The sequence below is a fragment of the Rattus norvegicus genome, chromosome 1, assembly GCF_036323735.1.
Source record: "Rattus norvegicus strain BN/NHsdMcwi chromosome 1, GRCr8, whole genome shotgun sequence".
NCBI classification, from domain to species: Eukaryota; Metazoa; Chordata; class Mammalia; order Rodentia; family Muridae; genus Rattus; species Rattus norvegicus.
In genome coordinates this window covers 93,559,620-93,584,981 of record NC_086019.1, presented here as the reverse complement: position 1 = coordinate 93,584,981, position 25,362 = coordinate 93,559,620, and the positions used below count along the sequence as shown (strand labels likewise).

General features: G+C 50.5%; 3 protein-coding genes across 16 annotated transcripts in view; 1 reads left to right on the top strand and 2 right to left on the bottom strand.

Annotated features, from left to right (window-relative positions):
• The window catches only part of LOC103689966 (MARCKS-related protein-like), a 980,777-nt gene that overhangs the window by 463,658 nt on the left and 491,757 nt on the right, over positions 1–25,362 (bottom strand). The gene's annotated exons all lie outside the window — the stretch shown is intronic.
• Positions 1,088–4,696, top strand: Fam98c (family with sequence similarity 98, member C). 5 transcript variants are annotated; one of them, XM_006228717.4, is made up of 9 exons: positions 1,088–1,218; positions 1,317–1,462; positions 1,538–1,672; positions 1,985–2,190; positions 2,636–2,713; positions 2,794–2,910; positions 3,841–4,008; positions 4,345–4,501; positions 4,600–4,696. In XM_006228717.4, exons 1-8 carry the CDS (start codon positions 1,178–1,180, stop codon positions 4,486–4,488), a joined length of 1,035 nt encoding a protein of 344 aa, XP_006228779.1. In that variant the 5' UTR covers positions 1,088–1,177; the 3' UTR covers positions 4,489–4,501; positions 4,600–4,696. The 5 variants fall into 5 exon arrangements, 4 of the variants coding, with proteins under 4 accessions (XP_006228779.1, XP_063139522.1, XP_063139520.1 ...); NM_001198584.1 differs by having other exon boundaries at positions 1,151–1,218; positions 4,345–4,696; XM_063283452.1 differs by lacking the exons at positions 4,345–4,501; positions 4,600–4,696 and having other exon boundaries at positions 3,691–3,984.
• On the bottom strand, positions 4,661–24,469 carry Rasgrp4 (RAS guanyl releasing protein 4). Of its 10 annotated transcripts, none has more exons than XM_039084122.1 (17): positions 24,312–24,469; positions 21,402–21,586; positions 20,421–20,526; positions 20,234–20,296; positions 19,197–19,328; positions 18,926–19,079; positions 16,038–16,211; positions 14,312–14,428; positions 13,243–13,518; positions 11,094–11,174; positions 10,898–11,002; positions 10,654–10,772; positions 10,413–10,557; positions 8,190–8,226; positions 7,969–8,103; positions 7,738–7,850; positions 4,661–5,777 (listed from the first exon to the last, which is right to left on the bottom strand). In XM_039084122.1, exons 1-17 carry the CDS (start codon positions 24,332–24,334, stop codon positions 5,721–5,723), a joined length of 2,022 nt encoding a protein of 673 aa, XP_038940050.1. In that variant the 5' UTR covers positions 24,335–24,469; the 3' UTR covers positions 4,661–5,720.

Below are 25,362 nucleotides of genomic sequence, written 5' to 3'. Positions count from 1 at the left end.
CTTTAAGAATGAGTGAAAGAGGGGTTGGGGATTTAGCTCAGTGGTAGAGCGCTTGCCTAGGAAGCGCAAGGCCCTGGGTTCGGTCCCCAGCTCCGGGGGGGGGAAAAAAAAAAAGAACCAAAAAAAAAAAAAAAAAAGAATGAGTGAAAGAGTGGGTGTGACACAAGCCTGTAGTCCTAGACCTTGGGAGGCTGGGAGGGTCTTAGACAGTGAGATCAGACTCCATTTAATTTATTAATGGCTGGAGAGGTAGCTCAGTGGTTAAGAAAGCACTGGTTCTTGCAGAAGACTTGGGTTTGGTTCCCAGCACCCATATGATGGTTTATAACCGCTTGGAACTCCAGTTGCAAGGGACCGTAAGACTAGTTTCTGTGGGCACAAGGTGTACGGGTGCGCATGTGAGTGTGTACACACTCACACACACACACACACACACACACAAACATTCATGCACATAAAATAAATTTAAAAGTATATATTGCCCTTGGACCCCAATCGAAAACCAGTTTGGCAAGAACATGAGCTGGCAAATAAAGTCCAGTCCCATCGGCTTGCCTCTCCCCCAGGATGTAGTCTCTTAATGGCATCTGCTTCCTCTGCCTACAAAGGCAGAGAGGATGGCTAGCATTGGAACCCACTGTGAGATGGAAGGAGGGCCTGGCTGTGGTGGGAGAGTGGATGTGAAGGTGTGCTGATAGTCTAATCCTAAAGTGGAAGAAAAGGAAACAAATTGGACGGGGTGCACTAAAACCAAAAGGCAGCTGGGCGTGTCACATGCCTGTCAACCAGCAAACCGAAGGAAAAAGCAGGACCAAGAGGCCAGCCCGAGCTACATATATGTATACATCGAGACCCTGCCTCCAAAACATTTAAATGTAAAAAAGCAGAGGGGAGAGGTAAACAAGTTGCCTTTTGCTTTTACGTGCCCGACAGTAGGGACACTCAAGTCTCTTGCGACCTCGGGGATCCAAACCTCAAGCTGTAATATTTACAACCCTGGACAAGTTACATGAAGGTCGCGCGTGGCGCGCACCAAGCTAATAGGAGCGCCGAAGCGCCTTCGCACGAGAATGTGATTGGATAAAGACGGGGGAGCGGGAGGAGGCGGAGAGAGGAGGGGGCGGAGCCTGTCTCAGGCGGAAGGGGGCGCGCTCACGGGGTCGCAGGCGGAGTTGCTATGGATGGGGCCGCGGTAGCCAGTGACCTGCTGACACTGGGGTAAGGGATTTTGCGGTTTGGCCTGGGGCACGGGAAGGGCGCACTCTCCTGGATACGCGGAAGCAGAGGGACTCGCACTGACGCGCGCCCCGCCGCAGGTACGATGCCCTCCCAGAGGGGGCGTCTCGGGGCCCCGCGTGTGCGGACTTCAGGGCGCTGTGCGCGCGACTGGCGGCGGAGCTGACGACTCTGGGAGCTGTGGAGCGGCGAGAGGAGGGCACCGCGGTTCTCGGCGCCGGCCACGGTGCGTGAAATGCTGGGTGGACGGCGGGTGGAGCCGCGGAACCCGCTGCTCCCTGATGGCTTCTTCCTCCCGCAGGCCCGGACGCAGAGGAAGAGTTCCTGCGGCAGTTGGCTGGCCTGCTGCGGGCGTTGCACTGCCCGGATCGCGCGCTCTGCGGCGGAGACTGCGCCACCATGCTGCGGGAGCCCGGTGGCGGCCTGCGCCTGCTGCGTGAGCAAGCCGGAAAGGCGCGGGGGAGGCGGCGGTGGGCGGGGCCCCTGAAGGGGGCGGGCTCGCACTCTGAGACTGGACTCTCAGGGGCGTGGCCAAAGCTTTGTGCTGAGCTTGAAGGCCACAGCTAGAGAGACTGGTTCGGGCTGGGTTAGAATTCTGACTAGGGCCTCTGAAAGCTTTAATGCGTTGAGTTAAACGCCAGTCGGTTGGTTCTGAAGTGGACTCACACCCTCCAGTGTAAGCGGATGAGGCTTACTCTGGGGGAGGGGCCAAGGTTCTGGTTGGGCATTGACCTACTCCTATTTCTAGGGTTTCTTTGCTCTGAGCTCCAGGCTGCTCGCCTCTTGCATCTAAAGCTCCAGCGTGATCCTAGCCCTGTGCCGTCCTTTGGAGAAGGCACGAAGGAGGGAAATGACGTGGTTCAGGAACTGATGCTAACTCTTAAAGCCCTGGGGCTACCTAGACCCCTGCGTGGAACCCTGGCTAGCCAGCTACTTCGGGAGTTTCATGACAAGGTAGAGAGACAGAGACCCCTCTTGAGGTACCTTACTTGTGGAGAGGACCCCAAACCAGCGCTAGAAAGTATGACCCAACCACAGGGACCATTCTTTCTAATTCGCTTTTGCTGTGATAAAACACTGACCAAAGCCATCTCGGGGAGGAAACGGTGTGTTTCCCTTTACAAGTTACAGCCCATCATTGAAGGAACCCAAGGCAGGAACTCAAGCCTCAAGCCGACCATGCAGGAACGCCGTTTACTAGCTCATGCCTTCTGGCTTGGTCAGCTTATCTCTTTTGTGCAGCCAGGCCCAACTACAAAGGGACAGCACTGTCCAGAGGGGCTAGGCCCTCCTATTAATGCCTCTGAGACCTGGGTTCACACGGCTGAGGGGAAACTAGACCCCTTGAAAACATCCATCCTGTTTGTGTCTCACTGGCTTCCAATGATTCTCCCCCCAGATCTCTGAGCTGCTGCCTGCCCTGCCCCCAGAGTCCATGAAGCCCCTTCTTAACTCGCCACTGGATGCATCTCGATGGGTGAGGGCATGTGTCGAAGGCTGTGAACAGTATCCACCCACAGATGGGACCCCAGGTGTGACTAAAGCCTCTCCTTCCAGGAAGCCCTGGAGGCTTTGTCCCAAAGCCTGACTGAACAGTACGGCTGCCGTCGCTGCCTCCTCCTGAAGCGCCTGGACCTCACAACATCTGCTTTCCACTGGGGCGATCGGGCAGAGGTGTGGGAACCGTCGCAAGAATCAATAAGCAGGCCACCTAGGGAAGCTCAGCTGCAGGGAAGGGGGCTGAGGGTGCAGACTGTGTACTCTTGGGGATGCTGGGGCCCAGGCCACTTAGGATCTTAAGATTTCATTTTTCATTCTATGTGTTTTACTTAGATGTGTATGCACAATGATGTACATGCAGCATTCACAGAGGCCAGAGTGGGTGTTAGATCCCTTGGAACTGGAGCTATAGAAGGTTGTGAGCCACCTTGTGGGTACTGGGAACCGAACCCAGGTCTTCTAAAGAGCAGTAAGCTCCCTGAATGTCGAGCCATCTCTCCAGCCCACACTTTAGAATCTTACAGGGTTCAAGACTTCTAGACTCCTAGGGCCTCCAGGGCATTCTAAGAATGTCCAGCCCTCAGCTGGGAGCGTTCTCAGAACTATGTATGTAACAAAATAGTAAGACTGTCTTAGCTGGTTTTATGTAGCCATGACAAAATGCCAGGAACCCAGAACTTTTTCAGGAAAAATAAAGTTCTTTTTGGCTTATGGTTTTGGAGGCTGAAACATGCAGGCTTGGACAGGTCGATCTGGCCAGAGCTCCATGTCATGTCATCGTAACATAATAGGACTTGCAGGAATCCCTCCAAAGGTGGTGGCCTGTGGCTGTCAGCCAGACTCGATCTCTCTCTCTTACACTGTCAACCACTTCTAAGATTTTGTTTCTGCTTCAACTTGCCATGTAGCTGAGGATGATCCTGACAACCTCTCCTGATCCTTCCTCTTCCCTAGTACTGAGATTCCAGTACTACACCACCTCAGCCAGCTCTCCACCCCAGCACATGCACCTTGGAGAAGGCAGCCCCTCTGAAGCACACAGAGACCCTGAGTAGGGGTGAGCTCTTGGGCACCTTCTCCATGTAAGCCCTTCCCCTGCTCTAGGCCCACAGTGAGGTCATGAAGGCAGTGCTCTGCCCAATCCGAGGGCTTCTGACTCCAGAGTCTGATGTCTCTACCGCACATGTTCTGGCTGCCCGAGCTGACCTTTCTCGCCTGGTCCCAGCTACCAGTGTGGCTGCCCGACGAGGGACCAGCTGTGCAATCAACAAGGTGGGCACACCTGCGACAGGGGAAAGTCTGGGCACCCTTCACCTTTAGATTGGCCTTTTGGGGTATCCCCCGGTCCAGTGTTCTCCTTGGTTCCTGGCCTCTGGACTCAACTGGATTCAAACTACCCACTCGACATGGCAGGGTTTCTCTGTGTAGCTCTTACTATCTTGGAACTGGCTCGGTAGCCCAGGCTAGCCTCCAACTCATCATGTAGCCAGAGGCTGGATTGAAACTCTCAACCTTCCTCCACTTCCCAAATGGTAGGATGTTGGGGCTGCACCAGCACACCCAGCTCTTTTTACCTCCTACTGAAACTCAAGTCTAATAAATTCTCAGGTGCTTATGGGTGATGTGCCAGACCGTGGGGGGCGCCCAAGCGAGCTGGAGGCTCCCATGCCTACCTGGAAGAGCCGAAGAGAGGATGGAGGAAGGGGGAAAGCTGGCCAGCAGCGCTGGGGCCGCAGAAAGAAGAAGAAGTAAAGGGCCTTCCAGGGTCGGTTGCAGGTTCTGTTGGGTGCTGACGCCGCTGTCAATCCTTGGGGGGGCCACTGAGGGTTGTCTTTGGCAAGCCTTGTCTTCCCTGTCCCGCAGGTCCTAAATGCCCTACACCCAGCCACCACTCCACACCATGAACCATGAACTACGAACTGTGTTGTGTGAAAAATAAATTTAATTCTTTTGATTGTTATAGGTTCTTGTTTCTGTTGGAAACCAGGTCAGGGGGTATATGGGTTTGTGGAGGGGCAGCGGATTTCCACCCCCAAGTCTGGACAAGCCTTCTGGTTCTGATGGGGGTGTGGGAAAAGACACATTGAAGCATCATCAGACCAGGACTTTGTAGGCGCTCCCTGGTACCAACTCTGCCAGGTCTAGGCACACCTGGACAATACAGGTGAGCATCTCTGCCTTTGGGGAGCCACTCCTGGCAAGGAGGGGCAGACCTTTAATGAGATAAATAGGTGAATGTCTAGCTTGTTAGAGGACCAAAGTACCACGGAGGGAAATAAAGCAGAAGGGGGCAAGGGTCAGAGCATGTCTACGTAACAAGCCTTGAGGTCAGGAGGCCTCCCTAAGGAGTTGTCACTGGAGCAAAGTTCTAGAGCAGGTGAGTCATATAGACTGCAGGCAAAGAGCATTGCAGGTGAAGAGAAGAGGGAGTGCAAAGGCCCTGGGGTAGGAATATTTGGGGGCATATTCTAGGAACCTAGAGGCCAGTGTCTGTGAAAGGATGAGCAGAGGTGAGCTGTGGGAAGGGAAGACAGGTGATGGGGACAGACCTTGCAGTAAACCACAAGACTGGGGTTTACCTTGAGCAAGCTGTGGAAGATGTTTCACACACACTGCCCACGCCAGCCCCTTTCCTGTCCCCTCCACCCCCACAGCTCCCCAATCCCATGCCAACAGTCCATGTGGTCCACTGGTTCAGAGCTCCAGTTTTAAAACAGGTGCGACTCTTGCCTCCCACACTGTGGGCCTGAGGGTTAACCTTACTGAGTTTTCGTCTTCTTTGCCAAGTGGGGAGCTGACACAACTGGAGTCCAAATGCATCTAACACAGAGCTGCAGAGTTGGGGGAAGGAGCATGGCTGGCAGTCAGTGCAGTGCCAAAGAACATTTTTTTAGGGGGAAAGATGGCAGGTACCTCGTCAGAGGCAGCGCAGATGTGGAAGAGGCATTGGGTAGGGGAGTAAGGGAAGAGGCTCCAGATGCTGTTCAGACACTGGACTTTGAGGAAGCTTTGGATGGTAAAACTGGTGCTGGGCAGGGCACCTGGAAAGAGGAGAAATACACAATGACACAAGGAGGAGCATTTCATTTCTCCACAACCAGGCCCAGCGTCTCACTCAGGAATGAACCAATAACCCCAGATGAAATCTCTGCCTTTTAGGAGTAGAAATTGTTCCGATAATATTTATTTTAGCCCCTGACCTTATTTGGCCTTTTTTTTTTTTTTTTTTGATGGGGGCACCATTTTTCAAGTAGATGCTACCTACCCTGACCCTGGAGAGTATGCCAAGGTCACGTGGCTAGGCGAGTGTGCCCTTGCCCTTATTCTTGCTTTACCCTTTTGTTTGTTTAAGACAGGATCTCACTGTGGCAGTCTGACTTGGATCCTTCGCCACGTAGGCTACCCTCGAAGTATTGTGGCTATTCTCCTGTCACAGCCTCTTCAGTGCCAGGATTATAGGTTTGAGCCACCATGCCTAGCTTTGTTTTTCCTCCCAGAGTCCTTATCTTAGTTAGGGTTCAGTCCATTACCCTCAAGGTGGGAACATGGCAGCATCCAGGCAGGCATGGTGCAGGAGGAGCTGAGAGTTCTACATCTTCATCTGAAGGCTGCTAGCAGAAGACTGGCTTCCAGGCAGCTAGGGTGAGGGTCTTAAGGCCCACGCCCACAGTGACTCACCTACTCCAACAGGGCCACACCTCCTAATAGAGCCACTGCCTGGTCTGTGCATGTACAAACCATCACACCCGCCTTTGTCCCCTGCGTATATTAAAACTGCTATTATCCTCTGTCAACAATAAAAACCGTGGGGTTGGGGATTTAGCTCAGTGGTAGAGCGCTTGCCTAGCAAGTGCAAGGCCCTGGGTTCGGTCCCCAGCTCCAAAAAAAAAAGAAGAAAAAAAAAAACAATAAAAACCGGCCAGTGTCCACTGGGCATGATGGTTCATGCCTGTAATCTCAACATCCTGGAAGCCAAGGCAAGAGGATTATGAGTTTAAGGCCAGCCTGGGTTACAAAGTGAGTTGGGTAGCTTTTGCCAACCTAACACAAACTAGAGACACTTGGGAAGAGAGAATCTCTGCTGAGGAATTGCTTCCCTCAGATCGGCCTGTGGGCATGACCAGGAGCCATTTTCCTGATTAATGTGGGAGATCCCACCTCCAGGCAGGTAGTACAGGACTGTATAAGAAAGGAAGCTGAGGGGGCTGGGGATTTAGCTCAGTGGTAGAGGGCTTGCCTAGCAAGCGGAAGGCCCTGGGTTCGGTCCCCAGCTCCGAAAAATAGAAAAAAGAAGAAGAAGAGGGGCTGGAGAGATGGCTCAGTGGTTAAGAGCACCAACTGCTCTTCCCGAGGCCCTGAGTTCAAATCCCAGCAACCACATGGTGGCTCACAACCATCTGTAATGAGATCTGATGCCCTCTTCTGGTATGTCTGAAGACAGCTACAGTGTACTCATATATATGATAAATAAATAAAACATTTAAAAAAAAAAGAAGGAGGAGGAGGAGGAGGAAGAGGAGGAGGAGGAGGAGGAGGAGGAGGAGGAGGAGGAGGAGGAGGAGGAGGAGGAGGAGGAGGAGAAGAAGAAGAAGAAGAAGAAGAAGAAGAAGAAGAAGAAGAAGAAGAAGAAGAAGAAGAAGAAGAAGAAGAAGAAGAAGAAGAAAAAAGAAAGGAAGCTGAGGAAGCCATGGAGAGCAAGCAGGTAAGCCAGCAGTGCTTCTCCATGTTCTCTGCTTCGGTTCCTGCCTCCAGGGTCCTGCCTGACTTCCTTCAAAAAATGGGCAGTGATGTGGAAGTGCAGGTCAAATAACCCTTTCTCCCCTGAGTTGATCTTGGTCAGTGTTTTACCCCGGTAACAGAAAGCATACCAGGATAGACAATGCCTCTACCCCCCCATCCCGGTGACTGAGGCTTTTTACATGACTTCACTTTTCTGTGATGCCCATATCCATCTGGTTTGCCCAGATAAACAGCCTGCCTCTCCCAGATCCATCTCCTTACCATCTCTGGCTCCCAGGAAGAGTGTGAGGACTCCGTCTGAGTCCAAGCATGGTGAAGGTGGCAACCAGACTCCAGATGCGGGGAGAGTGTATAGGAGAGACCTTCCTCGGAGCCTGTTGGCAGTGTGAAGGGTGGAAGAGCTGTGGCCCTGACAGGAAGGACTCCATGACCTTAGAAGTGAAGCCCATCCTCTGTGCCCTTCTCCCGGCACTACTGGGCCCTGGGTCTTACCACAGCCGGTAGGAGGAAGTGGTGTGGCTGGCCCGGGTGCGCCAGGGGGACCCGGGTCACCTTTAGTCTCTGGCCTCTTCTTACACTCCACTCTCACTTGATCCCTGCAGTGTCTGTGACAACACAGCCCACAGTCTGGGGGGAAGGAGCTGTTAAAATAGCGCCTCGCTCTTCCAGCCTGCAGGTTGAGAGTCCCTCCCTCTTGAAGGCACTTCACTTACCCTGACAGCGATAGCCTCGCTTGGTGACGCCCCAGAGCTGGGGAAAAGAAGGGGATTCGGTTAGCTGGACTGAAGGAGGTAGCGTGGGCGGAAGCATGGGTGGAAGCGTGGGAGGGAGCATGGGAGGGAGCGTGGGAGGGAGAGGATGAACGCCAACAGGTTTTGAAACTTTTTAAGATTCAGACAGTTAACCAAAATGTTAGGAACATAGAGATTATCTGAAATGTAGGGATAAGCAGGATATTAGAACTGGATAAACTAGGTTCATAAATGTACTGTCTATGCGCAGGCTCTGTTTGTGTAGTTCCTGGTGTCTCTCTAGGTCCCAGAACTGCCTGACTCATGGGCTGTGTCAAATGCAGGCCTAACAGTGAAGAAACAGTAAGATCTAGGAATTAGTCTGGATTTGATTGAGATTTAGCCACGCTGAAGTCAGGTGTGGAGACACATGCTTGCAATCCCAAGAGACCGAGGCAAGAGTGAGCTACACAATCAATTTCAGTGTGTGTGTGTGTGTGTGTGAGAGAGAGTGTGTGTGTGTGTGTGAGTGTGTGTATGTGTGAGAGTGTGAGTGTGTGTGTGAGTGTGTGAGACTGAGTGTGTGAGTGTGTGTGAGAGTTTGTGTGTGTGTGAGAGTTTGTGTGTGTGTGTGTGTGTGTGTGTGTGTGTCTGTAGGAGGCGTGTCTGAGAATTGAACCCAGGGCCTTTTGCATGGCAGACAAGCACCCTCTATCACTTTCCTATATTCCCTGCCCTAAAAAATAAATTTGAAGCCTGCCTGAGCTACATGGGATAACCCTGTCTCAAAAGCCCAAAATTTGAGGGAAAAACCAACAAAAATAAAAAATGTCTTTAATTTGGAAATGACCTAAACTTTAGATGGTTCTGGGTATAACGATCAGATTCTTTTGTGACCAGGTTTCACTAAGTATTCTTCAATAACCTGGAGTTCTTCATGTAGACCAGGCTAGCCTCAAACCCACAGAGATCTGCCTGCCTCTGCCTCTTAGATGCTGGCTGGCATTAAAGATGTGCCCAGGCTGATGTTTACATTTATTTTACTTTTTGCTGTTTTTTTAAAAAAATAATTTGAGTAACACATATTAAAGCTTTTTTGTATTCTACTTGGCATATGTGTGCCTGTGTGTGCACACACATACATATGCATGCCATCGGGCACGATAATGTTGGAGAACATCATGAAATCAGCTCTCTCCTTCCACTTTAGTGTGGGTCCTGGAGACAGAACCCAGGCTTCTGGGCTAGCAGCATCTTTACCTGCTGAGCTCTCTCACTGGCCTGTTTTCAAGACGGGTCTCAATCTCTTTGCAGCCAAGGGCTGATCTAGAGCTCACTTATGTAGCTCAGGCTAGCTTCAATCTCATGGAAATCCCCTTGCTTCAGTCCCCTAAGTCCTGGAATTACAGGCATGGGTCACTAGGACTGGCTCTCAGTTTTACAGTGTATTTACTTTGTTACAGGTATATGTGTGCATGCCACTTGTCTGTGTGTGCAACACATGCACGCAGGTACCGTCAGAGGCAGAAAAGGGGCACCGGAAACCCTGAAACTGGAATCACAAACAGTTGTGAGATGCCCACTCACAATGGTGGGAACCACACCCTTCAGCAAGGGCAGCCAGGGAATGTTACCTCCTGAGGCTTCTCTCAGCTCCATTATTGCCTCTTTATACGTTTGTTTGTTTACATTTTCCTCCGTGGTTGTCCTAGAACTCACTCTGTAGACCAGGCTGGGTTCGAACTCAGAGATCAGCCTGCCTCTGCCTCCCATGTGCTGGGATTAAAGGCGTGTGTCATCACCACACTCAGCTATGTTAGTGTTGATTAAAGGACAGGGTCTCCTCTAGCTCAGGTTGGCCTCAGACTCACTCTGTAGCTGAGGATCACCTTGCACTCCTGGGTTCTAGTACCCAACCATGCCCAAGGCAATCTACTCAGGACTGCAGATGATCCAGTGTTTTGGGAATTACTTGAGGTTGTGGATAGTAGTCACTGTTTGGCCATTGTCTGAGTGAAAGTCACCTAATGTCATGTAGACTTTGGTGAGTACCCGGAATATAGGAATTTAAGTGTATGGTGCTTATATGAACTCTGTGGAATATCTGACACTGGAGCATTTCTGGAAGTCCCCCCCTCCTAAAAAAAAAAAAAACTGGCCCAAGGGGAGACGGGACCCAAGGGTGCTAACAGGGCCAGTGCTCACGAAGCCGTTGCAGCTGTGACAGAAGGTGGGCTTGCGGAAGGTGACCTCCTGGAAGGCGTGCAGGAAAGCCAGGCCCAGCTTGGAGCAGATGGCGCTGGCATGGAGCAGATACTTGGTCAGCTCCTCTCTGCTGAAGGAGCCACTCCTACGGGGCAAAGGCCGCATCTCAGCATGCCTGGCCGCTCATGGCATGTCCAGGATCCTTGGTTTTGGAATATTCAGGAGTCTCAGGGCCTCTTACCCGTGGCGGGGAGGTGGGTGAAGCCCATGGCAGGCAAAGGGGAAGTTGGCTGACAGCTTCTCAAAGTCCTCCAGAGAAATAGAGCCATGGCCTTCTGGGTCATAGTTCTTGAACACGGACTTCAGAAGAATGCAGAGAATGGGGTGAGGACAAAGCACCCAGGTCTAGCCCTGTGGGCTTAGCTCCTTCCCCAGGTCCCACCCAGCCTCCCTCCATCAGGCTGCACTTCGAAGTTCCTTCTCACCTCCACTAGCTGTTCCACATGCTGACCCAGAGTCGCACTGTCTGGCTTTGGCGTCACACCATGGGCCCACTCTACCACCACAGGCGCTTTGAAGGGGGATAGGGGCTAGAGGACACAAGGGACATGGTCAGTCAAAGCATAGACTTGAGCTGGGGCTCAGAGGTGGGGGGGTCAGAGGTCAAGGGTCAAGGCTCACCAGACTCTTGGGACAACGTGGCTCCCGGGCATAAGAAAGCTCGTAGATCTCATCTTCCGTGTAGAAGAGATCCAGGGAGAGCTGGGGGATGGTCAGGGCAGTAAAGTTCCACTTTAGGTCAGTCTCTGCCTAGACTGTCTTCCCATCATCCTCTCAGATCCTTCTCTAGAGGCTTTTGGACTTGTCTGGCCATACCTGTCACCCTCTACAGTGATTCCTCCACAGCCAGAGGTGCCTTATTCCCACTGAGGCTTTTTTTTAGAAGTGTGTGTGTGTGTGTGTGTGTGTGTGTGTGTGTGTGTGTGTGTGTGCATGTATGTAAGCTAGGCATGAGCAGGTGCCCACAGAGACCAGGAAAGGCACTGGATCCCCTGGAACTGGAGTTACGGTAAATTGCGAAACTACCTACTTGCATGCTGGGAAAGGAAATGAGATTCTCAGAGCAGCAAGAGCTCCTAACCACTGAGCCACCTCTCATCATCCACTCCCCAGAACGCTTTTTTTTGAAGTCAGTTTTACTCCAGGCTGGCCTAGAATTCATGATCTTCTCTTACCCTCCTGAATGTTTCGAAATTATGCAGTGAGCTATGTATCTTCATTTGCACTGGGCCCTGACAATTATGCCTGGTCTTGTCTCAGTGTCCGTGAACTCAACTCTTCAAGCTTACCCTACCCAACCTTCAGAGCTTCTGTCTCAGCTTTCCTGACCCACAAAATGCTAAAGGTACTCCTATGCTGGAGTTATTAAGTCAAAATGATCTGAATTCTTCTGCACATGCCTACAGATCAAACCCAGGGTCTCAAACATGCTCTATTACCAGCATGGAAAACATAACTGAATCTAAGTGTACGGTAGGCAGAGGAAGGAGGAGTGCCACAAGTTTAGGGCTAGCCTGGTCTACACAGTTCTAGGCCAGCAAGGGCTATATTGTAAGGCCCTGTATGGACAATACAAAACAAAAAAGCAAACAAAAAGTGCTCCACCACAAAATTATATCCTTAGCTCTTGCTTTTGTGTGTGTGTGTGCGTGTGTGTGCGTGTGTGTGTGCACATACATGTGTATGTCGAAGCACATAGATTCACACGCATGTGGCTTCTGAGGTCAATGTTGGTTGTCTTCCTTAGTTTCTCTCCACTTTATTATTATTACTCTTTTGTTACTGTTTTTAGGGACAGGGTCCCACTACGTAACACTGGATGGTCTGGAACTCACTATGTAAACCAGGCTGGCCTAGAACTCACGATCCTTCTGTGTCAGCCTCCTGAGTTTGGGAAGGATGTGTGGCAGGGTCTGGTGCCTAGGAACAATAACTGTCAGGAGCTTCTGATTACATTTCAGATAGGCCACACCCTTGAAGTTTGGACGTTGATCCAAGGGGCTCAGAACACGGGCGATTCTGTCTGTTTCTCTTTGCAGAGCTGAGGATGGAAGCCCAGGGCCTGTCATTTGCAAGTCCCCTCCCACGGCACAACACCCCAGTCCCTTACTGCTGCAGGGATACAAAGACCTAAAGCAATCCAGGGGCCTGGGTCCTTGAGTCAGGGAAAAACGTGTTTGTCATGTTCCAGATTCTGTTCTTTTTTTTTTTTTTTCTTTTTGAGATACAGGTTAGCCCAGGCTAGACTTGACTTCACAACAGTTGTATACTCTCATCCTTTTGAGTGCTGGGGTTATTAAAGGTGTGAGCCACCATACCAGTTCAGATGCTCTTCTGACGATGTCATATGACACGACTGACTGGTTCTTCTTAGTCACACTCTGAAGTGGGTTCTATTATTTTCCTTGTTTTGAAAGCAATGAAACTGAAGGATGTGATACACTGTGTAGCTGTGTAATCATACAGCTCCTGGACTTCATGTGTTCCATAGCTGGGCTTCCTGCTACATGCCTCTAGTCACCTCAGTGGTAGAGCCCCTGCCTAGAATCCCCCACTGAGGGGCTGGGGGCGTGGCTCAGAGATTAAGCGCTCACATACGATAAGTGAGGTCCTAGTTCCAATTTCCAGTACAGTCAAAAGCTAACCAACCAAACAAAAATCTCTCATCCCATAACTAATTCTGGTCCTACAGATTTCCAGTAGCCAAGGACTCTAAGTATCAGTCCCCTGGGATCTTCAGGGAGCTCACAACATGGGGCCCATAACTCACCGTCAGCAGGTGTAGCAGGTCCTCATTGGCACTGCACGGGGGATGCTGTCTCTGGAGTGCTGCCAGCTCCTGCAGCCGTAGATAGAGGCTATTCAGCTTGGGTAGGTGCAGGCGGCCATCTGGCAACCTGTCTGGATGGGCCTCATACAGAGATACCAGGTCCTTGAGGTGAACACCCAGTACTGGCAGCCGGAAGTCAGTGCAGCTGGCCCAGGTGCGGCGGTAGTAGGCATAGTTGTTGTGGGAAGAGAGAAGCTCTGTCAGCTCCAGCAGGGCCTGTGTAGAAAGTGCATGCTGGGGTTGGGGATTTAGCTCAGTGGTAGAGCGCTTGCCTAGGAAGCGCAAGGCCCTGGGTTCGGTTCCCAGCTCCGAAAAAAAGAACAAAAAAAAAAAAAAAAAAAAAAAAAAAAAAAAGAAAGTGCATGCTGTGGACCAGAATGTCTCTGTTCTGAGCCTCCTGGAGGGGGTACAGTAGCAGTCTCCATTGTGGACTGTGGACTCTGAATACCAAAATCTGTATTAGACACAGTGTGAGCACTAGCCTAGAATCCCCCAGTGAGGGGCTGGGGTGTGGCTCAGTGGTAGAGCCCCTGCCTAGAATCCCCCAGTGAGGGGCTGGGGGCGTGGCTCAGTGGTAGAGCCCCTGCCTAGAATCTTCCAGTGAGGGGCTGGGGGCGTGGCTCAGTGGTAGAGCCCCTGCCTAGAATCCCCCAGTGAGGGGCTGGGGGCGTGGCCCAGTGATAGAGTGCTTGTCTAGCAACTACAAGATCCTGGGCTCCATGTCAGTCCCCAAATAATAAAGTGTTAAAAACCCAAATTTCTTTTTTTTTTTTCTATGCTGCCAAGAATCTACCCGAGGTGCCATGACATTGCTCAGTGGAGCAACACCCGTAGTAGGTGGCCCGGGGAGAACGAATAAGGATAGTGAGGGGTCTATAGAATTTGGGGGATAGAGGTCCTAGGCTGTTGGTTCCAGAGTCCTTGAGTAGGGACTGACAGCAGTTAAGGAGTGATGTGTGAGGGTTCAGGGCATGTGACCATTTTGGACTTTGGGGAGTTAAGGGGTTACCTTAGTGCTGTCAGGGCTCAGATGGACGTGGGAGTCCTTGAGTCTGGAGATGGCGCTATGACACAGACCCCCCGTGACCGCCATCAGCGTGTTGAAATTCTGCATCTGGCGAAGCCTCTGGATGGGAGATAATGGACAGAGGTGAGAGGTACCACAGAACAGTGTCAGGAAGGGGTGCTGAGGTAGGGGTGTCAGTCGTGTGGGAGTGTGGCCCAGTGGGAGCAGATGAGTGGGTTAGACTGCCAAGGGTGCCAGGCAAGTACCTAGAGTTAGACAAGTTTGGAGGACAGGTGTGTCAGCCAGGGATAGAGAATTCAGAAATGTATCAGGTGTCATGCTTCTGGGGGGGGGGGTCAAACAAGTGTCAGAGTCACAAGGTGAGCGTGTGTGGACTGTGAATGGGAGCTGGGGACCAGGCGGAAATGACTAGAAGGACAGTGGTGTGGAAGAGGGAGAGATGTGAGACCAGTGTGAGGTCCACAGGCGTCAGGGGAAGTCTCTCTCCTCGTCTTGAGAACTGGAAAGGTAGAGGTCACTGTGGAGGGAGGCAGGACCAAGAAGATGCTCAGGCCAAGGAGTTCTCAGGCTGATGCCAGACCAGCTCTCAGGTCTAAAGAGCCCAGCAAGATAGCACTCAGTGGTAGAGCCCCTGCCTAGAATCCCCCAGTGAGGGGCTGGGGCAGTTGGCTCAGTGGGGAAGGACTTATTTAGGGTGCAGGAGGTTCTAGGTTCAATCCCCAGTATGGACACAAATAGCCACATAAGAGGAAGGAAAGTGTTGGAAGGCTCATAAGGAAGGGCGTGGTCTGCTTCAGAGATATTCAGAGAGGCCTGACCACAGGGCTTCCCTTTTCCCAGAAGAGAGGGGGAGGCTGACTCAACAGATCAAGGCCAGAGAGACTGGACTAAGTCTCTCTGTATTGAAGTATCACTAAGAGAGATACGGTCACCATTCCAAAGACACAGAGGGGTCCTGAGGACTGAGCTGCAAAGCCAAGGACATGGAAAGGATCTTTCTCTGCAGGGGATAAAATCTTTGACTTCAAGCTTGGGAAACAGTGTTAATTCCTAACTACAGAGCCAACTGGTGGGGCCAGGCAAGGTCTAACTCTGTGATATCAATGTCCCAGGAATACGGAGTTTGATGAGGCTAGGGTGTGATATCGTAGGTGTGGTGGCTGAGAGATGGTCTGCTGGATCAGGAGCGTGGAGCCAAGGGCTGGAGAGATGGCTCAGTGGTTAAGACCACATACTGCTCTTGCAGAGGACCTGAGTTCTGTTCCCAGAACCCACTTTAGGCAGCTCACAACCACCTCCTGAAACTCCAGTGTCACTGGCCTCCAAAGTCACAGACACACACACACATAATTTAAAATAATTAAAAATAAATTAAAAAAAAAGGGGTTGGGGATTTAGCTCAGTGGTAGAGCGCTTGCCTAGCAAGCACAAGGCCCTGGGTTCGGTCTCCAGCTCCGAAAAAAAAAAAGCCTGGAGCTTCGGTCGGGAGCTGTGCCAACTGTACAGTTCCAGAAGCAAGTAGAAGCCAGCTGTGGTTTAACAACCTCGGACTACGTAGGCAGAGGCATCTCTTTGAGTTCAAGGCCAGCCAGGTCTACATAGTGAGTTTCAGGACTAGGATTACATAGAGACCATCTCTCATAAAATAAAATAATAAAATAAAAAAATAATAAAGCAAGTGGAAAGAACTGGGTGGTCAGGGGCTTACCTGTGCCACACGAATGAATTTGTCCAGTACCTGGGCACGCTGCGCAGGCCCAGGACGACTCAGCACCATGACCTGTACCCAGCGGGACACACTGTTGCTCAGACCCACAGAACCTTCCAGAGCAGGACAACCTCTCACCGAGCCCTGCAAAACATAGCCCCGCAGGTCTTGGGGCTGAGGCCAAGATTGGTCAGGGTGTGTCCTGTTGCTCACATTCCGTCTTTCTGGCAGATCCAACCTCTCGTGTCCTAGCATGGTCTAGCCTAAGTCTCCCCCAGGCTGCTGGAGTCCCTGACATCACTGTGTCCGTCTCCAGTCTGTGTGCTCATTGTATGTGCATGATGGTGGCAAGTCAGTGAAGGGAATGGCAGGCAGGGGACTTGAAAGTGCCTTCTACTTGTTCTGCTCAGTAGGATGCACACTTCACGCTCAAATTTACAACACCACACAAGTTCACATGTACACACACACACAGAGCCATACACATGCATGCACACACATGCGCATGCACACACATGCACATGTACACATAAATATACATACATACATACATATACACGCGTGCACATGAACATGCATGCACACATAATACACATACATATACACACTAATGTGCACACACTTGCACACTCATGTGCACACATATATGCATATACATACACATATGTACACACATACACACATAATATACATGCATGTACATACACATATACACACTCATGTGCACATACACACATACTTGCAGTCATGTGCACACACGCACACATACATATGCATATACATGCACATATGTATACACATACACACATAATACACATGCATGTACATACACATATACACACCCATGTGCACATACATACAGACACTTGCAGTCTTGTGCACACATATGCACACATACTTGCACACTCAAGCGTACATACATACACATATGCATATACATACACATACATACACATATGCATATACATACACACACATACACACATGCATCCACATATACACACACATACACATTCACACAGACCTATCTGGAAATCTGTCCCCTAAAGGAACCAGGTCTCCACTTTCCTTAAAGACAATGTCTAGATGATAGATAACAGCTGATACATTTCAATACAGAAGCATGTGCAGTTGCTTTTAGGGAAGTGAAATACAGTCATTTACTCAATGTTTACTCTGAACCATGCATTGGTCTCAGGTAGGAACTGTTAACATTCTGTTTTAATTTTTACCTTTCCATATGAGGAAACTGTGGTATGGCTATTTGAAATGCTTGGTGAATAAATGAATAGCTGATAAAATATTTCGAACACAATTCTGTGACTGAATCTACTGTAATAAGTATTTTTTTGTGACAGGGTCTCATGTAGCCCAAGCTGGCCTTGAACTTCCTGTCCTCCTGCATCAGCTTCCTAAGTGCTGGATTATAGGTCTGTGCCCCCTCAACATACTGCAGTGAGCACTTTTGTTGTTCTTTTTGTTGTTTTTTTGTTTTTTTTGAGACAAGGTTTCTCTGTGGAGCCCTGGCTTTCCTGGAACTCACTCTGTAGACCAGGTTGGCCTCGAACTCAGAGATTCACCTGCCTTTGCCTCCCAAGTGCTGGGATTAAAGGTGCGCGCCACCATGGCTGGCTGCAATAAACACTTTTTTTTTTTTTTTTGGTTCTTTTTTTCTTTTCGGAGCTGGGGACTGAACCCAGGGTCTTGCGCTTCCTAGGTAAGCGCTCTACCACTGAGCTAAATCCCCAGCCCCTGCAATAAACACTTTTAAATGGGCTTTTTCATTCTGTCAAGGACGCTATGAATTTTATGAATGAATACCTGAGAGGTTGGGAAAGTAGGTCAAAGCTAGCTAGATGCCAAGGGGCTGAGGGACAGACACTGGGGACACAGCTCCTTGGTACAATGCTTGCCTATCCTGCCTGAAGCCCAGGGTTTGATCTGCTGCACCGCACAAACCAGTTGTGTTGGTGCACATCAGTAACTCGAGCACTCGAGATGTGGAGAGGACGGACGGAGTTCAAAGTCATCCTTGGTTACACAGGTGGAAACCATGAGAGCCCTGTCTCCAAACAACGGGGCAGACAGGAAGTGAGGGATGAGTGGGAGGAGACACGGTTGCTGAGATAGCTCAGTGGGTCAAGGGGCCTGCGCTGGATTCCTGGGACCCGCATAGTAGAAAGAGAAGATAGATTCCTACAAGATATCTTCTGTCAACCATGTCTTGCAAACACGACAAATGAATATGCACAGTAAATGTGTTTAGAAGGAAGAAAATAAAATTAATAATAGAATATAATTATAAATAAAATGTAAGATAATATAATAATAAATTAATAAAATTAGTAATAAAATAAAAGGAAGAAAAATAAAGAAAATTTGAACTCAGGCTTGGCTTTCAGGCAACCTAAGTCATTGTCTCAGACCCTCCTGCTTTCTGGTTTGACCGCTTAAGAGTGTTGTAGTCTGGGGTTGGGGATTTGGCTCAGTGGTAGAGCGCTTGACTAGGAAGCGCAAGGTCCTGGGTTCGGTCCCCAGCCCCGGAAAAAGAAGAGTGTTGTAGTCTGCAACCAGGAGTGGTGGCGCACAACTTTAGTCCCAGCACTTGGGAGGCAGAGGCAGGCAGATCTCTGAGTTTGAGGCCAGCCTGGTCTACAGAGCGAGTTCTAGGCCTGATAGGGCTGCACAGAGAAACCCTGTCTCAAGAAAGAGTTTACAGTATAGCTCAGTGTTAGAGCGCTCGCCTAACACAGCTGAGACCCTGGGTTCAGCTACCAGAGCTGTTAACGTGATAACTGTACTACTACTGATAGTAAAATCATAGTTCCACATGGATACCCCACCCTGTTCCCTGCTTAGGGGTGCACTGGGAGAGGAGGCATTCTCACCGTGATGGCCTGGAAGGACCGGAACTCCAGGTAAGTAAGGTGCTGTGCCAGCTCCTCTGTCTCCAGGTGATCGAACAGCAAGGACACTTTCCGCTTTTTGCCCAGGCCTGGGCTGCTCATGAGAGGTGGGGGACCGGGCCCTCCAGGACTCAGCCTGGAGGCCAAGAAAGACAGGTTATTGGAGTGGCTCAAGAGTTGAGGGTTTGGGGGACATGGAGGGTGTGTGTGGGCAGGATAGGGTGGGCAGGGAAGGAGGGTAGGGTTGGCTCACAGATTGGAGGCATCTCCTAGGCTCCTTTGGGCCATGTTGCCCTCCTGAGCTACAGTGGTCCAAAACCGGTTTATGATTGCTTCCAGCTGGGGTTCCTGGTGCACTACCTCGGGGTGATGGGTCAGCCAGTACCTGGGAGGAGGGGTTCAAAGATGGGAGGTAAACTTGGGCTGGCTATAGGGTGAAGAAGTTAAGGGGGCTTTAGGCCAAGGAATTCTAAACATGGAACTGTAGGCATTTACAAGTGTGCTGGGGTTTCTGGAACCAGGATATAGAGGGGTGACTCAAAGGATGGGGAGACCTCGGGTGAGAATGGGGGGTGCTATGTAAAACAGGATAGGGACCTCTTGAGACCGTTGGGAAGCAAGACAGGTAGGGGTGGGGGGAAGATTTGGGGAGTCAAGGTGATGCAGTTTTGGGGGTATGTAGGAACTGAGGTCTCACCATGGAGAGTCTATGGGATCTGGCCAGGAATCTCCAAGAATCGTGTGTGCTAAGGAGTGGTACGGTAGGGAGTAGAGGCGTCTCAGGAACTGTTAGGAATGTTCTTTTAATGTTCTCTAAGACTTTCTCTTCATTTTGTATGTATGAGTGTTTTGTCTACATGTATGGATGTCCACCATGTGCACGCCTGGTGCCCACGGAGGTCAGAAGACAGGTGCTGGGTTCCTTAGAACTGGAGTTATAGTCATCGGCCAATACTGGGTGCTAGGAACTGAATCCAGGCCCTTTGAAAGAGCTGGCCTTCTGAGCCATCTGTCCAATCCCAGCCAATGGCGTTTTAGCATGTAGTTTTGGTAATTTTTTTTTTGTTTTGTTTTTGAATTGAGGCCTACTCTATAGGCTAACTTTAAACTTGAAAAGATTCTTTTGCCTCAGGCTATCTCATGCCAGGATCACAGCTATCCCATAAATTCTTTGCATGGGATTTTAGAAAACGGGGCTGAGTGAGTGTGTGTGGGTTGGGGTAGCGATCAGTCTGTGGGGGTATCTTAGAGAGGTGTTTCATGATACTGAGAGCCTTGGGCCAGACCTACCTGACCAGGTAACAGATCTGTAGCTGTCTTAGCTCCCGGGCATCTTTGGCAGCCTTCTGATACTTGAGAGTTCTGGTCAAGGCTGTTTTCCAGCATCCCCGTCTGCCCACTCCCTCTCCCCAACTCCCAGGAGCTTACAAGTCCACCTTCATCCCTCTAGGTGGAGATCATGGTTGTGGGAGGATATGAAGTCAGCAGGCGGGCGGCAAGGTCTGAGGATGGCAGCACCCAGCTGTGCATGGTAAGCACCATCTTGAGAATGTGGTCCCCTCGGTGTAAGCTGCCAGCTGAATCTGGAGGAGAAAGGAGAGGCTATCAGCCTGGGCCCTGGACAACAGACCCATGGCCTCCTGAACTGAGTGGGCAGGCTGGCGTACATGTAATGCCCTGCAGGAACTCGAGTGAGCAGAATGATTTTTTCATGTTTCAGTTTCCTTACCTGTGAGGTGCCCTGGGTGGCGCGAATTTGGCTCCTTGCCCTCAATCAAGGTTGAGATATTTAAAGTTCTTCAAACTTTTGAAGATTTAATTTTATTATTTTAAAGTCTCTCTCTCTCTCTCTCTCTCTCTCTCTCTCTCTCTCTCTCTCTCTGTGTGTGTGTGTGTGTGTGTGTGTGTCTGTGTGTGTGTGTGTGTGTGTGTCTGTGTGTGTGTGTGTGTGTGTAAGTGTGGGTTTGCTCAAACGGGTGCAGGACCTGTCTCAGGCCAGATGTATCAGGTTGCCTGGAGTTGGGGTTACTGGTGGAAGTGAACCTTTTGAGGTCAGTACTGGGAATCACTCAGGTCCTCTAGACAAGAGCTGTGTGATTTAATCACTCAGATGTCTTTCCAGCCTTCTCTTTATTTTTTGAGACACGAATTACTACGTAGTATTGCCGGCTTGAAACTCACTATTTGGACCAGGCTGGTCTCAAATTCAGAGAAATGCCTGCCTCTGTCTCCTGAGTGCTGGGATGAAAGGCCTGGGTCCCATCACCCAGGTAGGTCTGGAACTTTATCCTCCTGCTTCAGCCTTCAAAAGTAAGCTGCCTGGTCCTAGTTCTCTCTCACCATGACCACAAGGACTAAAATTCATCCTACTCAGCCGTGTTCTTCCCCAGTCAGCGAGGCTGGGAGAGGATGCTGGCTGGCTGACTGTTAGGCTGGAAAGGCTGGCCCAGGAACTCACCAAAGCACCGGATGCATTCCTCCAGTAGCTCATCCACACTGCAGCTGCTCTCACTCAGCACGCCCAGGTTCAGGGAAGCCATGACCTTGCTGATTTCCCGGGGGGTGGGACACGTCTTGTGGCGGCGGGCCTGTCTCGGCCGACCATGCCCTCCTGCCTTCCCAGAGCATTCCTGATGAGACTTCCTGTAAGGTACACACAAATGCACACACACAGAAGCCCACCTGGAAGCATCCCGGGAGCCCCGCTCTCTAAGTACACTCCCGAAGTTCTTCTGGTCTCCAATCCCTCTCGGCACCACGGACCAAAGTTCTCGCAGATCAGATCTCAGAGATACCCAGGAGGGACTCATGGGTGACAACCCCCAAAATTTTTTAGACCAAAGATCCAGGAGCAAGGCCCATTGACAGCATTCCTTGTTTTGCTTTTAAGTGTTGTTTTTACAGCTAGTGTACAAAATAATGGGGTTCCCTATGACACTGTTCACATGTAATACGTGTCTTCGTACTGGCGCCTTGCTCCGGTCTGTCACCCGTCTGCCCTCTCTCATCTCCTTGGTTCCTTCCCTGCCCCACATGTCCTTCTGCCTTTGTGTCACATGTGCAGGCATGCACGTATGTGTGTCTACACACACTTACATCGAGTTTCATATATAAAGGAAAACACGTAGTATTTTGCCTCTCCCCTGTTTTTCCTCCATCATTGCCACAAAAATTCCTCTTGACGACACAGTCCCAAAGCACCATGAATTTGCTGTAAGTAGAGCCCCCCTTCCCCCTCAGGACTTATCCTAGGGCCTACTCCTAGGACCCTAGGACAGACCCCTGGCTTTCCATGCTGTCTCATGAGTTGGACTTCAGGTTCCTTCCAAAGCCGGAGGGTCACTCCCTTCCCCAATTCTGTAGAAGTTATACTTCTGTGTCCTAGCGATGGAGACGACCTATGTGGTCAGGCCTCTTGGAATCAACCTCACCACCCCCATCCCCTGCAAGGCAACAGGACCCCCTCATCCAAGCTAGCTTTTGCATACCCAAGAGTCTTAGCCTCCAGCCTGTTCCCCACATTTTGGAGCCAGGAGAGGAAGTACACTGGAGCTTCTCTGGGGCTCCTGAGTGGTAGGGGTGGTCCCTGGGGCCGTAGTAGCTTCAAGGAAAGTTTAAAAATAACCTTCCCTGTCATAGGCCTCCCAAGGTGTCGGTCCCAGGTGGGGAAAAGGGGGTGGTGGGAGGAAGGGGGACCAGAGGGAGGGATTAGGGTCTAGTCTTCAGAGTCATCTAGAACTGGGTTCCAGAAATTTCTGATGGCCGTGGGCCTTTTAGTAAGTAACCCAGCGTCTTTCTGGCCCTTGTTTTCTTCACAGGAAAAGGTAGAGTCATCCTTGGATTTTTTTTCCCCCACATGTTAGAAAGCCTGGATCCTCAAAAGGTCCTGGTTGATGAGGAGGAAGCTGACCTCCAGATAGGAAAGAAAGCTCATGTCGTGACACTCTCTTGTAATCCTAGCTGCCTGGGAAACTGAGGCAGGTGGGTTGCAAGTTTGAGGCCAGCTTTGGCTACAGAGCAAAACTCTCAAAAACGAAAACAATAACAATCACAACAACAACAACAACAACAACACACATACACACACACACACACACACACACACACACACACACACACACACACACACACTCCAACCAAGACAGAAGGAGGCATCCAGGCTTTCAGCATGGCATGGGTGTGAAATCACAAACAGGGACGTCCTAAAATAAAATCTGTCATGTCGGGATTGGGGATTTAGCTCAGTGGTAGAGCACTTGCCTAGCAAGCGCAAGGCCCTGGGTTCGGTCCCCAGCTCCGAAAAAAAGAAAAAAAAAAATCTGTCATGTCCTGTGCAACATCATAAGGGCTTACGACAGCTGCTAAATGTTAAATAAAATGGACACCTTGAGCATCGACTAGGAAGCAGGCTGAGGGCTGAACACTCTGTAAGGCTCAGTGTTTCTTGCCTTTTTTTTTTTTTTTTTTTTTTTTTTTTTTTTTTTTTTTTTAGGCGCCCACACCAAGAACCAGTATCGCCTTCCTGAACATTCCATGCAAGCACAGCTTCTCAGACCGGTCCACGGCCTCACAAAAGCTAAAACTTTCCGGGTGAGTCCAAGGGCTTGGGCTTTGCAAGTCCCCCTATATAGCTGTGCAGTTGTCTAAGCAGGATAAGATGTTTAAAGCCCCTTTGAAGTGGTATCCATGATAACTCTGACAGAAGCAGAAACCGAGACAGAGTAGTTGAGTAACTTACCTAAGCCCACGCAGGCAGAGGACGAGGCAACTAGGATTCTCTCACTATACTGAACCCCTTGGCTCATCAGGGTCATGCTAGGGAGGCTGGAAGAGCTATCCTGGTTGGGGACCCATCACCATCCTTCCTTATGGGGACTGGTGGGCAAGCAAAGCCAGGAGACAGAAGCCCATTTCAGACCCTGCTGCCCCTTACCTGCAGACCAGCAGCCCCCGTAGTGTCTGGAGCAGCCAGGAGTGGTTTAAGAGTCAGGGAAGCTGCCTAGACCTACGTCATGAACCTCTCTCCTGGGACACGGTCCTGCAGGAGCCTGGAGTTTCCAGTCCGGGGTGGGGGTGGGGAACAGTGACCATAACAGGGAACAGAGAAGACCCCGGGGGAAGACAGGGGCAGCCAGTTGAGGGAGCTAGGAAGGAGAGACACAGGACAGCTCAAACTCCAAGGAGAGACAGCAGCAGTAACGGAGACGCAGGTGCTCAGCTCTCTGAAGCATCTCATCCTTGAACCCCACTGGAGCCGGGTCTTGGAGGAGTGGGGCACTTCCCACCCCTATTTTCTCCCCCACCTCCCTACAGCCAGCTGCACCAGGACTTTGGCTCTCCCAGGTCTCCTTGGGGAGGGTCCTCTTACCTTTTGATGTCTTTCCGGTTCATGTTTCTTGGAGGGGGCGGGAAGGGGGGTCCTGACAGGAGAGTGATCCGGTTTCTTCCCTAACCAGATTGTCAGGCCCCTGGGAGCTGGAGCGTCCACCGTGTTTAGGAAGGAAAGAGGAACTGCCCCTCCCCACCCACCCCCAGGCCAGGGGGAAGGAAGAGGCTGGGGAGAGACCAAAGGCTCCCCTCCCCCTCACGGGGATCCCTGACTGCTGAGGTTTCCGGTGCTGCCTACCCCCTCGGCTGTCTATCTATCTATCGCTCCATCTTTCTTTCTCTGTCACACACGCACACATACACACACAGAAACAGTTTTAAAAAGTGTGTAAAAAGAAACTCAAAAGAATAGTCTACCCCTCCCTCCCCCTCCTCCGTCCCTCCTTCCCTCCCTCCCCCCTTCTCTTCTTCTTCTTCTTCTTCTTCTTCTTCTTCTTCTTCTTCTTCTTCTTCTTCTTCTTCTTCTTCTTCTTCTCTCTCTCTCTCTCTCTCTCTCTCTCTCTCTCTCTCTCTCTCTCTCTCTCTCTCTCTCTCTCTCTCTCTCTCTCTCTCGTCTGATTTTCCTGAAGCTCAGGCTGGCCTGGTACAGCAGCAGCAAATCTGAATGAAGCGGGATTCAGCCTCCCATATGCTGGGATTACAGGTGTGGATGGCAGGCTGGTTTGAAGGATACCGTTTATACAGGAAAACATGTTCACTTTATCATTCTCGTTGTAAAATCCTTTATGTAGCACCTATTGTGTACCATATATTCTCCAAGGTTTTTGGAAGTTTTATTTCTTTATTATATTCTAAAGGCATACTCCCCTTTTGTTGTATTTTATTTTTACTTTGAATCATGTGTGTGTGTGGGTCTGTATGTGGGTGTGTGCTCACAAGTGCTTGGTGCTTTTGGAGGAGGCTAGAAGCATCAGATCCCCCTGGAGCAGGAGTTCCAGGCAGTTGTGAGTCATGTAGCACAGGTACTGGGAACTTAGGTCTTCTGCAAGAGCAGGGCAGAGCCTTGCTTTTCATTTTGATACTGACTCTGT